The 13,058-nt window shown below is 51.5% G+C and overlaps 1 protein-coding gene across 1 annotated transcript in view; it reads right to left on the bottom strand.

The window, feature by feature from the left end:
* Positions 1-13,058, bottom strand: part of PAX5 (paired box 5) — a 186,859-nt gene that overhangs the window by 146,231 nt on the left and 27,570 nt on the right. Inside the window, exon 5 of the mRNA XM_055302426.1 lies at positions 9,613-9,741. Coding sequence (XP_055158401.1) covers positions 9,613-9,741 — 129 coding nt within the window. The remainder of the gene's footprint in view (positions 1-9,612; positions 9,742-13,058) is intronic.

Genomic DNA, 13,058 nt, shown 5'->3' with positions numbered 1-13,058 from the left:
ATTTTTTTTAAGATTTTATTTATTTATTCATGAGAGACAGAGAGAGAGAGAGGCAGAGACACAGGCAGAGGGAGAAACGGGCTCCCCACAGGAACCCCGATGTGGGACTCAATCTCTGGACCCAGGATCATGCCCTGAGCCAAAGGCAGACGCTCAACTGCTGAGCCACCAAGGCATCCCAACTTTTATGTTTTAATTAGCCCACATAGACTAAAAAGCTCTTTGGGGTCCTTGCTAATTTTTAAGAGTCTAATGGGGTCCCAAGACCAAAAGTTTGAGAACCACTGTTCTAAAATACCGCAACAGAACTTGAAATGGGATTAGGAGAAGGACGGAATCTTGGTGCCACAAAAAGCCTTAGGAATTCCTTAATCCCGGGGATCCCTGGGTGGCGCAGTGGTTTGGCGCCTGCCTTTGGCCCAGGGCGCGATCCTGGAGACCCGGGATCGAATCCCACGTCGGGCTCCCGGTGCATGGAGCCTGCTTATCCCTCTGCCTGTGTCTCTGCCTCTCTCTCTCTCTCTCTCTCTCTGTGTGTGTGACTATCATAAATTAAAAAAAAAGGAATTCCTTAATCCCATATTACAGATGAGGAAACTGAGGTGCAGAGAGAGGAAGGGGTTCCAAAGTCAACAGTAAGTTGACCACAAAGTCAGGACAGGAGCCCAGAGGTCCCAACCCCTTCCTCTGGGCTCCTGTCCCTGTCTCAGAAGCCTCTAGTAGTTTGGAGCCCTTGAATCCCCTGAACCACAGACTCCAGCCAAGGATTCAACAATATTCCAAAGCCAGAGAGAAAGGACTATGGGATTCTCTGCCCCACAGTGCCACAGACACACAGAGTGGGGAAGAAAACCAAGTGCACTCCACCTTGAGTTCCAGGCAGGGAGCCTGTCCCCTGTGGATGAGACTCTATACCCCTTAAGCTGTCCCCACAACTGATCCCACAACTATTATATTGTTCTGGTTGATCTCAGAACTGACTCCCTGAATGGAGATCCTCACACTCTACCACCCTACCCTTTACATTTCCTAGGGTGTTCTGGAACACCAGCATACAGCCCATGGGAAAAGGAGCTGGGGATGGGGAGGGGAGGGCCCGGGCAAAGCCAAGTGTGCAAACAGGGGTAGGGAGGGGTTGAGGGGGTATTCGGTGGTGTTGGCTCTCACACAGGCTCTCACTCACTGAATCAAAGTGAAACTCAGGGACCTGGGGGCCAGGAGGAACCGAAACCTGATCCCCCCCCACCCAAGGGACAGGCCCCAGGCACTAGGGAAAGGCCCAAGAAGCCCCTCCAACTGGCCACCTGGCTTCAAGTCCCCCTGCATTACCGAGGAAGCCTGACACGTGTAAGAGTGCCAGTGACAGCAAGGTCAGAGCAACAGGGGAGAGTAGCCAGCCAGGCTGGGAGGTAGAAACCTGGGTCTTTATCATCACTGCCACTAAGCACCCCCTGCATGTCCTGAGGCCAAGCCTGTGCCCTCTGAGCCTGGACTACCCCATCTGGTGGGTGTGAACTGAATGACCTCAATTTCACTGTTCTGGGCTACAAGGGGTGTGGCTCCTTGACCCTGCCCTACTGCCTTCCCTACCCCACCCACAACTGGCCTAAAAACCTGACTGCCCACTTCCCTGACCACACACATACACACACACACACACACATACACACAGCGCAACTGGGCCAGGTCAGGGTGCTACGTCCCACAGGCTTCAGGTGCCACAGACTAGACTCACAGTTGTTCTTCAGAGGTCATACTAGGAATCCAGAAACTCAAAAGCCTCCAGGTAGAGACAAATGGAGCATGAATAAGTGACAGCAAGCTGAGTAGGAAGCAATCTGAGGACCGCAGCGTCAACAGCTACAGATGATTGCTGCTATGTGGGAAAGTCCACCCAGTGTTGCCAGATTGGGGTTTTGGGGGTTTTTTTTCCAAGAAAAGCCAAACATCCATATATGAAATCTCCTGATTTTTAAATGTCAGTAACTAATTCGAAAATATTTTAAACACAAGGCAAGCCAAGTAAAGCATGACTGGCCAGACTGGCAATTGCCACCTGGGTTCTAAGTGATACCACTCCCAGCAAGAATCTCAGTCCTAAGCACTGCACACACACACACACACACACACACACACACACACACACACACCTCAGAGAAGGGCCCCTGCATGATCAGCCTGAGGAGACATCCAGGGGACACTTCATGGAGGGCTAAGGAAGGGAGGCTGCTCTGGTGAAGCCCCAGGAAAGATCGAGACAAAATGGTAGTGGCTTCCTTCCCTCTCTGCAGAGCCTGTCTGGCCTCCACTGCTCCATCCTGGCCCTGATGAATCTGAGGGCCTCCGCCAGGTGGGAAGAACTACCTGTCCAACACTCAGAATCCCCTCAGGCCACAGGCCGGCTCTGGGAACCAGGCCGGGTCAACAGACCAGCCACCAGGATAGCATTTGTGTTGGAGGGCCCTGCGTGGGTAACAGCCCAGAGACAGGGAAGCCCGGAGGATGCACAGGGAGTGGAACACAGAAGGAGGGATCCCTGAGTGGCGCAGCGGTTTGGCGCCTGCCTTTGGCCCAGGGCGCGATCCTGGAGACCCGGGATCGAATCCCATATCGGGCTCCCGGTGCATGGAGCCTTCTTCTCCTTCTGCCTGTTTCTCTGCCTCTCTCTCTCTCTCTCTCTGTGACTATCATAAAAATAAATAAATTTTAAAAAAAGACAAACTTTAAAAAAAATAAAAAATAAAAACCTTTAAAAAAAAAAAAGGAACACAGAAGGAATGAAGAAGAGGAATGGGAGGCAAGGCAGGAAGGTCAGGGCCTGTGTCAAGAGTTGAGGTTAGTCCTGGGAGATCAGAGGGAGCCCAGCCCTCCCCACCTCCCCTCCCCTGCCTGCCTGGCTAACGTAGACCTGTGGGATTGCTGGTGGGGTCAACAGTGGAGGTGGCACCAGGACCAAGGAGAATGGGAGAGGTGGGAAAGAGGAAACGGAGATTTGTCACATCAAATAGCAGCAGGATACCAAGGATGTTCTGAGGACTCCATTCTTTCCCTCTGGGTTTTCCAGACTTTTACTCTGTGCCAGTCAGACCCCTTCCCTTCTGCAAACCTGTGTTCCCAACGGAATAATGACTGGAGGGACATGTCCTAGATGTCCTCCAAGGCCCTGTACTCCACTGGGGGCGTCATGAGGTCCAAGCTGGTGACCCCACTCCCAAGCCCTCCCAGGCCCGGGTGCTCTGCCTCCTGCCCTCTACCTTGGAACCTCTCTCATGTGCCTAAAGGCCTCTTTTTTGTGGAAAACTGAGACTTGATCCCTTTATGCTTCCATCAGGGGGGCTGGAAGACCAAGGTCCTGAGGAAAGGAAGCAAAGGGAAAACAAGTGGCCCTTGGTTTTGCTGCTGACACCTGGGGGCACTGTTGTGCAGTCTTGATGGCACAACAGTAGTCTCACAAACAGGAAGTCGGTGGTGAGCAGATCCGCTAGTTTCAGCTGCCAAATAGAACTGTGGCTGGAACCAGCTTGCCTTCAGCCTGTGACTGGCCTCATACCCGCTAGCCCCAGTCTCCCTCAGTGGCCTCTGATTAAGTGTTTTCTATGACCAGGCCCTGGGGCTAAACCCTTTAAGGGTATGATTTCGTTTTATCCTCTCAATAACCTGCCAGGCTTCTGCTAGCTATATTTTCCAGATGACAAAGTGGAGGGTCAGAGAGATTAAGTAACTTGCTTAAGATTTCACCACAGGATGTCCTCAAAGCACTCTGTCCCTGGCCTATGAGCCTGTATCCTTGCGTCAATACCTTACCCTCTTATTTTGGGCCCTGCAGAGATCAGAGATCTATGGAATCCAGGGCTGCCTCTAACTCCTAACTTAGAAATACTGACCTTTCCACACATCCCATTCCCTTCTGGGGTATCTGAGAGAGGTCTCTGTACCTTCTGCTCCAGCCTTCCATCCCAAGCCTTGGAGCAGAAGACAGGGTCTGAGAGTCCAACAAGGAAAAGGATCCTAATAGAAGAAGACCGGGGTCTGCCCACAGTTAGGGGGGCCCTGGGCCTTGTGTGGCCTGCAAGCTTCTGAAAGCCCTTCCCTCCCTGCTGTGATTCCCATGGAGGTCTGTAGAGCAGGGCTGAGCCGGGTTTCCAACCTGGGCAAAGGAGGAGCAGGGAATTGGTAAGAGGGAGAGAACAAGAGCAAATATAAGAAGAGAGAAAGTGAGTATGTAAGAGAGAGAGAGAGAGGGAGGTGTATATGTATGTGTGAGTGTGTAAAAGGTTGTTTGTGTGTGAGAGAGTGTATATGTATGACAGTGTGTGACAGGGTGCTATGAAAGAGACAGAGGGAGGGGGAGTGTATTTGTATATGAGAGTGTGTGACCAAGACAGTGTGTGTGTGAGTGTGTGTGTGTGTGTGTGTGAGAGAGAGAGAGAGAGAGACAGTGTGTGACCAAGAGTGAGTGTATGTGTGGGAAAAAGAGAGAGAGCGTGCTAGACCAGCAGACAGAAGCAGACACAGAAAAAGTCTATTCCCATCAACAGAGGCGGATAACACTGGAGGAGATGCACCCCCAAATGAAAGGCATGGGGAGGGACACAAAGGCATAGAGGAGACAGGCACCCCCAGAAAGAGGGGTGGACCCTAGTCATGACAGGAGCCCCCAAACCTTCCTTGAGGATCTTGCTGGACTCGGCATCTCTTGCAAAGGACAGGCCACCTAGGGGTTTTAGACGCCCTTCCCGTGCCCTGCGCAGGCGGAGAGCAGTCCAGAGGCCAGAAGGCCGGAAATCCCACCTGCAACGTACCCTCTCCTGCCCGACAGGAAGCTCAGGCCCCACAGTCCACACTGGCGCTGGATTGGGCAGCTTTCGGCCCCAGTGAAAGGGATTCCCACGCGGCTGACCTTGGTGTGTTCAGGGCCTTTCAAACTCTGGGGCTATGAGGCGAAGGGAAAGCCGAGGGGACCTGAATGGGGGCCGCAGAGATGGTGGAGAGAGGCCCCACCAGCCATCAAAGGCCCGGGAAGAAACCGAGGGTCTGGGGCTGCCGTTTCACCACGGCCACCCCCTCCCCAGTCCAGCCCTGCCACTGCTTCCTCCAGGCCTCCTGGGAAGGGAAGCACTGCTTCCGCCTCTGTCCCCCTAGCCCCGTGGGACACCCAAGGGCCTATGCCAGAGACTTCTCCGTGAAAGCTCTCAGGCTGGCCCGAGGAGGAGACGAGGCTACATCCCACATCTGGGCAGCACACTAGCCGGACCCTCGGTACCATCCACAAGCCTCCTGAGCATCCTGGGCACTGTGCTCTCTGCCAAGGAGCCAGTGGGGAGAGAAAGACAGGTGATGTGGCCTCTGCCCAGGCAAGTCCCTGTGGATGGCCACCTCAGAGTCAGGTGGCAGGAGGGAAATCCAGTAGGTGGAAGCACTTTCAGACAGGCAGTCAGAGAGGCATTTGCTACCCAGATTGTAACAGGTCTCAAAAGTCACAGAGTCCAGATCAGAATGACTTCTTTGGCTCCCCGGCCTCTCCTTTGCCTAGCTCCTGCTCACACATCCCATGGCAGGGAGCCCATCACCTTTCCAACCTAGTACTTCCATCCTCGGCCCAATCTGGCTGTTGTTGGAAAGCTGTTCCTTGCGCTGAGCTATAATCTGCCTCCCTGCACGTCCTTCAGCCTGCCGCAGCTCTGCTCTCAGAGGCCCCAGGGCCTTCTCGGCCACCTGAGCCGCACACAGCTCATCTGAGATTTGGACATAGTGGTCTTATCCCCAAAGCCAATCTTGGAGGCAAAGGTCCCAGGGAGAGTCCTAGAATTTCTATATTGAAAGGGCCCTTGGAAAAAAAAAAAATGAAAGGGCCCTTGGCAATGCACTAACCGAACACTGTTCTAACTTGTTTTTGCTACAGAACTCTTTATTCAAATAGAGCTTTCTGTGGAAGCCCAAAATACCAAACAGAAACCCTCCTGTTGAGGAGATTACCCAGTCCCCCTTACTAATTAGCTTACTAATTATGAATGCTCTACAGGCATATGACTGACCCATTCCACCAAGGAGCCCTTACTGAGCGCCTATTATGTGCCAAGCACTTGTACCAAAGCCATATTACCCAATACAGCAGCCACTGGGCACATCATGGGGCTACTGGATGCTGTGAAACATGGCTAGTGCAACCAAGGAACTAAATTTTCAATTTCATTTGATTTTAATTATTTTAAATTTAAAAACAAGCAATATGAAGTATTTCTCCCTCGGTAAAGGGCCACTTCCTAGGAGGCGCCTTCCCAGATCCCTTTGGTCAAAATCAGCCCTTCCCTGTCTTGCTCTCCCCCTCTAGTGTCACTGCCCATCACAGAGCCGCCTTACATGCTGCCCTTTGGAGGGACTTCGGGCTTGTCAGTTTTGCCCACCAGCCTGGGAGCCCTAGAGGGCAGGCCCTTTGTGACTACACTCTATTATCACCACCACCACCACCCTGAGGCCTGGGCAGAAGGGTGGCACCAGGAAATGCCCAAGTCCTAGCTGGAGATGACTGCAAAGCAGAATGGAGCCAGCAACTCCTCCCCCCAGAGCCTCAGTCACCTCATCTGAGATATGGGAGTGGGGATTCCTCTTGGCCTCTTCCCCTTGGCCCTCTATGCCTCTCTCCCTCATGGCCCTTCCCTCAGGCTGCCAAGGGCTCCGGAGAAAGCAGTGCCATGGTCTGCAGCAAGGGGCCAGCCCTCCCGTGCACCCAGCAACGCTGGCTTCTGACTTTCTTACCACACTCTTGGCAGCATCCAACCTGCTGTGTAGGCCCTTGTGCTTGATACTCTTCCTCCCACGGTCCCAGGCTCTGCCCAGCCCTAGGCTGCTCTGCCTCCAAAGCATCTCTCTGGAGGGCCTGAGGGGTAACAGATAGTGGCAAAATACTGGGGAACTGAGGCCGTCAGGGGCTCTCCAGCTCTTCCCCCACCCCCTCCCGCCCCCACCTAGGCCACACCAAAGCTGTGTGTGGCAAAGCTATGTGTCTTTGCCAATGGCACAGAACTCTTTGGTGCCTCAGTTTCCTCCCCTATGAGATGGCCATTCCAGAGAGATAGAGAGGGAAGGCAGGAAAGGGTAGCAGGGAGCACATGGGGGTACTCCTCCGGGCAATTTGCTGCTGATTTGGGCAAGGGCACTTCTGCCCACCTCTCTGCTCAGTACTCTCATGGTGACGCAAGGCAAGGGAGAAGGGGAGGCTCTGGCTGCCATCTGTGCCTCCCACTCTTCCCAGTCCTGTCAGCTTCCAGGACCATCATCAAATCATTTTCCCTTAGCCCCCAGACCAGACCACAGACTTGATCACTTCCCAGGTCTTTTTGGGGATCAGGACTTGATCTCAAAGATTATCCAATCCTACATCCAATTCTTCATATTCTTATACAGCAGCCCAGCACATGGTCACCTAGGCTCCACTTACATGCCTCTAGCAACAGGGTACTCACTACCTCCCAAGGTAGCCCCCTTTGCCCTCACGTTTACACATTCTTTCTCACACTGAGCTGAAATCTCCTCTGCGTCTGCTGCATGCTGGCCTTGAGAGCCACACAGCAAAGTCTCATTCCTCTCGTCTTCCATGCCAGCCCCACAAATATTTGAAGAAAACAATCCAGTCCTGCTCATTCTTCTCTTCATTATATCAGAACAACCCTAGAGTCTCAAGGTGTTGTCCAGGGCCTCTGATATCCAGATCCCTGTCCATCTAGGTTACACCCAAATACAGACACATCTCAATCTGTCACTGTCCTTCCACCCCAAATGGACCACAGTCCTCAAAGAATGATTTGATGGCACAGAGCAGTCTAGACCAACAACACACCTCTATTCTGACTACTCAATACATTTTTAAAAATTTATTTATTTTAAGTAGGCTCCATATCCAATGTGAGGCTTGAACTCACGATTCCAAGATGAAGAGTTGCAGGCTCGGGTGCCCGGGTGGCTCAGCGGTTTAGCACCTGCCTTTGGCCCAGGGCGTGATCCTGGGGATCCGGGATCGAGTCCCACATCAGGCTCCCTGCATGGAGCCTGCTTCTCTCTCTCTCTCTCTGGGTCTCATGAATAAATAAATAAAATCTTAAAAAAAAGAAAAAAGAGTTGCAGGCTCTACGGACTGAGCCAGCAAGGCACCCCTCGATACCTTTTAAAGCAGCAGAAGAGGCTAAAGAGTGGCTGCTGGTCAGACACTGAAAGCTGGTACCGTGCTCCACAAGCACAGTAAAATAGCCGCCCCTCCCGAATCAGGACCTGTCTGTTTCGTGGTAAATATCAAACTATATATATATTTTTTTCTCCAAAAATCTGTGCCGGGATCCCTCAGCCTGTGAAAGAGCATCACACAAGCCTCTCCTCTACCCTGATCAAACACCGCTGGGCCCCAGCTTGGGCACATCTGCTGCGAGTCCAAGTGACAATGGGAGAAAAGATGACAGCATGAACCCCATAAACCAACAGAGATGGTAGGCCCACCGCCTCCTGCGGTAACACAGCACAGCGCCCGCTGAGTTACAGACTTCTGACATCTGCTCCGAGTGTCAAGAGCAGGGGGAAAGGTGAGGCAGGTACTAAAGCCGTGAACCATCCCCAGGTGCCCCCAGAGCTCCAAACGGAGGCCCCAGACCCAGCTTCTGCACTGCCCGGAACAGACAGTCCACAGGCCAATCCACCTCTGGGCCGACTCAATTTTCTAGTTACCGATCTTAAGTACTTAGGCATGTGCTCACAGAACATACATCCCTTACAGGGAGCTGAGAAAGGGAATTGTGCTGAGGAACAGAATAATTGAATCAAGATTTCTGTCACGCGGCTCTCAGGCCCTAGACCATGGGCTTTTTTTTTTTTTCTTCCCCCTTTCCTGACCACGGTCTTACAAACTCCCAGGGGTTCGTTTCTCCTCTCAAACCCATTAACGTCAGCCACACTGGCAGCCCATCCAGGGAACGGAGAGCCAGGTTAAGGTAGGGCCCTGTCCAGGACAGAGACCCAGGCAGCAGGCGCACACAGGGGTTGAGAAAAATCAACTGGGAAGATTGTCATCTTTGTAATCCCGGAGAGGCCAGGGGACTCCTTCCTTCCAGGCCCAAGGGCAGAGATGAGATGATTAATTTCCTCAAACCGCTCCCCCACCACCACTGCTGGAGGCCCTCTGGGAGAGTGTGCACAGTCCTTCAAGAACCCACCTGCTGACCACCTCTGCCCCCGTGTGCCCTCCTCAGTGCAGGGCACCCAGCTTTCCCTCTCTTCCCAGGAGCCCCAGGAGAGGGTGCGCTCACATCCTGCATACCCTGCCCCCAGGCATCAGATCAGCACACAGGGCTTCTTATAGACCACAAAGCTCAGGCCACATGGGTTCTGCTAGGCCCACTTTCCTCCACCCAAGGGGTGAAGATGAGGGCAGGCTAGCGGGAAATCCGCAGGCCCAGCCAGCACCCGGCCTGCCCCTCCCAGAGCACGCAGCCCCTTCCCGGGCCACCCCGCCTGGGAACTCAGGCGCCGGGCAGGCAAACAGTGGCTCTTGGCTTCCACCCCTGACTCATTGCCCCCAGAGCAGATCCCGTTGGTCCCTCCAGCACAGGGCCGGTGGGCGTCTCTTACCTTCATCTCTCTTGCGCTTGTTGGTGTCGGCGCTGGGGGAGGTGATGCCCAGGATGCCGCTGATGGAGTACGAGGAGCCGGCCGAGTCCGTGCTCACCGACGACACCTGCGTCACCGAGCCCGTGGACACTGCGCAGAGGGAGAGGGGCGGTCAGGGCCGGCGGGGCCGTGGGGCGGCGCTGCGGGCCGCAGCGGGAACAAAGGCGCTCACCCTCCACCGGGATGCGACGCCTGCCCAGCCGCGGGTGCAGACGCAAGTGCGTGCGGAGACGCTCGCCCTGTAGCAGTGGCTACACCTGGGCATAGGAGCGGCCCTTGGGGGCCATTTGCCCAGGTGTTCTGCTGCTGTGTGTGTGTGGGGGGGGGGATTGCTGGGCAACTAGGAGGCCTGGTGGTGCAGAAGGGAACACAGGAACGTGTCAGAAGGGCACTAGCTCAAATTCAGGCCTGTCCAAGGGTGCAGGAAGCAGGGGACTAGAGGAGAGAGACAGGGAGAGGGGAGCCGGGCCCCACCAGCAGCCAGTGCTAAAAAAAAAAAAAAAAAAAGACTTAGACTACACTACTCATTAGACAGGTAGATTCCCTGTACACATCCACCCATCCATGCAGACATAAATACCTGCACACTCATACACTCAGCCAGCAAAACTCCAAATGGCAAACTGTTCCTTCTTTTTATAGTTCCTCACTGTCTTTTCTCCTTCCAGTTCACCTGGATTTCAATATGTCATGTTAATTATGTAATAATGATATGATGTATAATAGAATATGTACTCCCACATACATAATATATATTGATATATGGAATAATGATTAACATTTTCTGAGAACTTACTCTGTGCCAGGCATTACCGAGGCATTATTTTGTTTAATTCTAAGAACAACCATACACAAGGGAGGCGATGTCATCTCCTGGGAAAGATAAGGGCTCAGGTAAGGCTCAGAGAGAGGAAAGTGACTTGCCCAAGGCCACAGGACTGAGTCACTAAAGTCTGAACCCCAGAGTAATCCGTTTCTCGTTAAGTAATCATGAAAAACAGTAACATGCTTCCCAGTAATGCAGTGTTTTTCATTTGATGGTTGCAACAACCTAAAGTGCTATTATTCTCCTCATTTGATGAATGAGCCTCCACAAGGTGAAATGATTTGCTCAGTGTTATCTAGCCGGTAAGCAGTAGCACTAGGATTTAGCTTCCAGTCTACTGACTTAAAGTCTAGTTTTCCCCTATCCAGAAATGTGGGCCAAGGTTAGTGACTTATTGTGTGTGGCTGAGGCCAGGTCTCTCTATTCCTCAGGAAAAGCAAGGGGGAGGGGAGGTTTTGTGCAAGTTTCACTTTAACTCCTAAGCCCAGAATCCAAGGGAAAGACCAGTCAGTCGTCAGGGTCCTCCCAAGCTATACAGCTGAATTTCCATTTCTGAGCTGTGGGAATTCTTTCTTGGTTCATTAAAACCTACAAACCAATCTCAGACACATTTCCTTGGGCTATAACTAGCTGGAGGCAGGTGGAGCTGCCTTTGACTCTAAAGTGTAGGAAATTACTAGAAATGGTGGTGATTGCGTGAGAAGCTGTTTGTTGCTTTCCTTGGAGCATATCCAGCTCTTGCTCCTACAGACCTAGAGGGAACAGTGCCTTTCTTCTCATATCTGAGTTAGATTTTAGATCTTCCTTAGGAGACACAGAAGTAGAAATCGTTAACTTCTCTTTTCCTTCACCAGAAGAAGCTCCTCAAAATAGATTTATGCAAATCTCACAACCTTTTCTGTATTAAGGTGCAAAGAACAGAGGAAGAAAGAAGATCACAAGTCATTCGGTACTTTAAAAAACAACAACCACATATAACCAAGGCTCGCCATGTTGCTGACAGAGCCAATGCTATATTGTGACTGCACTAAACTAGGACCCAAGTTCTTATTCTGACTCCACCACTTAACGAGCAGTGTGCCCTTGGGCTAGTTATTAAACCACTCAACTTCCATTTCCTTACCCAGCAACAAGTTTGTAAACTATCAGGGGCTGTACACATATATGATAAGTTTTTCATAAAAATTTCTGAGACAAGACAAAGCATTCTGCTGACCTACAAGTAGAATTGTTCCTCTAACCCAACTACAAGAATATTATCAGGTACTCTTCGTCTGCTATTCATTGTTCCGTGATCTGAAATAGTTCAAGCTACAAGTGAAATCTCAGCCACAAACATTTCCCCAGAAACTCTCCTCAACCCTCTTCACCTCAGTTCAACCAGCTTCACCTCTGGCTCACACAGCACCGTGTACTTTCTTCTTGAGCCTTATCTCAGTGCTGTGCCAACTTCTCTTCACTAAGAGAATTCCAACTTCTCTTCACTAAGAGAATTCCCCCATTAAACTGAGAAGCCCTTGAGAAAAGGAATTTGGTCCTGCCTCCTTTAAAATACTAGCCTCTTGGGCAGCTCAGGTGGCTCAGCGGTTTAGCGCTGGCTTCAGCCCAGGGTGTGACCCTGGAGACCCGGGATCCAGTCCCATGACCGACTCCCTGAATGGATCCTGCTTCTCCCTCTGCCTGTGTCTCTGCTTCTCTCTCTTTCTCTCTCTCTCTGTCATGAATAAATAAATAAAATCTTTAATAAAATAAAATACTAGCCTCCTGCAAAACAGGGGCTTGGCAAACACTTTTTGAATAGACTACTAAATAAAGAATTGTTTTAGAGGTGCCTGGGTGACTCACTTGGTTATGCATCTTCCTTCTGCTCAGGTCATGATCTCAGGGTCCTGGGTTCGAGCCTTTTCCCTCTGCCTCTGGCCCTCCCCCTGCTCATGCTCGTTCTCTCTCAGTCTCTCTCTAATAAATAAATAAAATCCTTTTTTTAAAAAAAGAATTATTTTATGGGAGGGAGGAATTCTCTCTTACCTTTATCCAAAGAGGCAACCATGAAGATTCAGAAACCTCAGGGAGCACCTAGTGTGTGCACTTCAGTCCACAAATGGGGAAACTGAGGCTCAGAGCAGTGAAGGGATACACAATTCACTGGATGAGTTAATGGGAGAGCTAGAAGTATAAGCCCGGCCTCTGTCCAAACCCCATCACCACAGAGAGTTCAAGTTTTCAGTTAAAGAGGGAGTGACAAAGATGTGGAAACGTTACACAGTCCAAAGCATTATGAAGTGACAGTGATAGGCACTGTCAGAGGTTTACTGAATGGTCACCATGTTCCTATAGTAGAATAACCTTCCCCCCAGAGGTGTTTCCTTTATCCCAAGTGGTGAAATAATGCACCTTAACGAGACACATGTCACTGTCATCTCACAGTCTTTGAGGCGAAGGGAAAGGCAGGGAAACCTCTGAACTCTTCAATAGAAGGAAATAGGACCCCCATGCTTACACGTCACGCTCACTCAAACTATCTCCCGTGAGTGTCAAAAACCCCACTGGCAGCCCCTGACAGTTCATGGAGTACATGAGA

Source organism: Nyctereutes procyonoides, unplaced genomic scaffold (assembly GCF_905146905.1).
Source record: "Nyctereutes procyonoides isolate TBG_1078 unplaced genomic scaffold, NYPRO_anot_genome, whole genome shotgun sequence".
In the NCBI taxonomy this organism is placed as follows: Eukaryota; Metazoa; Chordata; class Mammalia; order Carnivora; family Canidae; genus Nyctereutes; species Nyctereutes procyonoides.
Note: the sequence above shows the minus strand (reverse complement) of the source record. Positions and strands in the feature narration are given on the sequence as shown.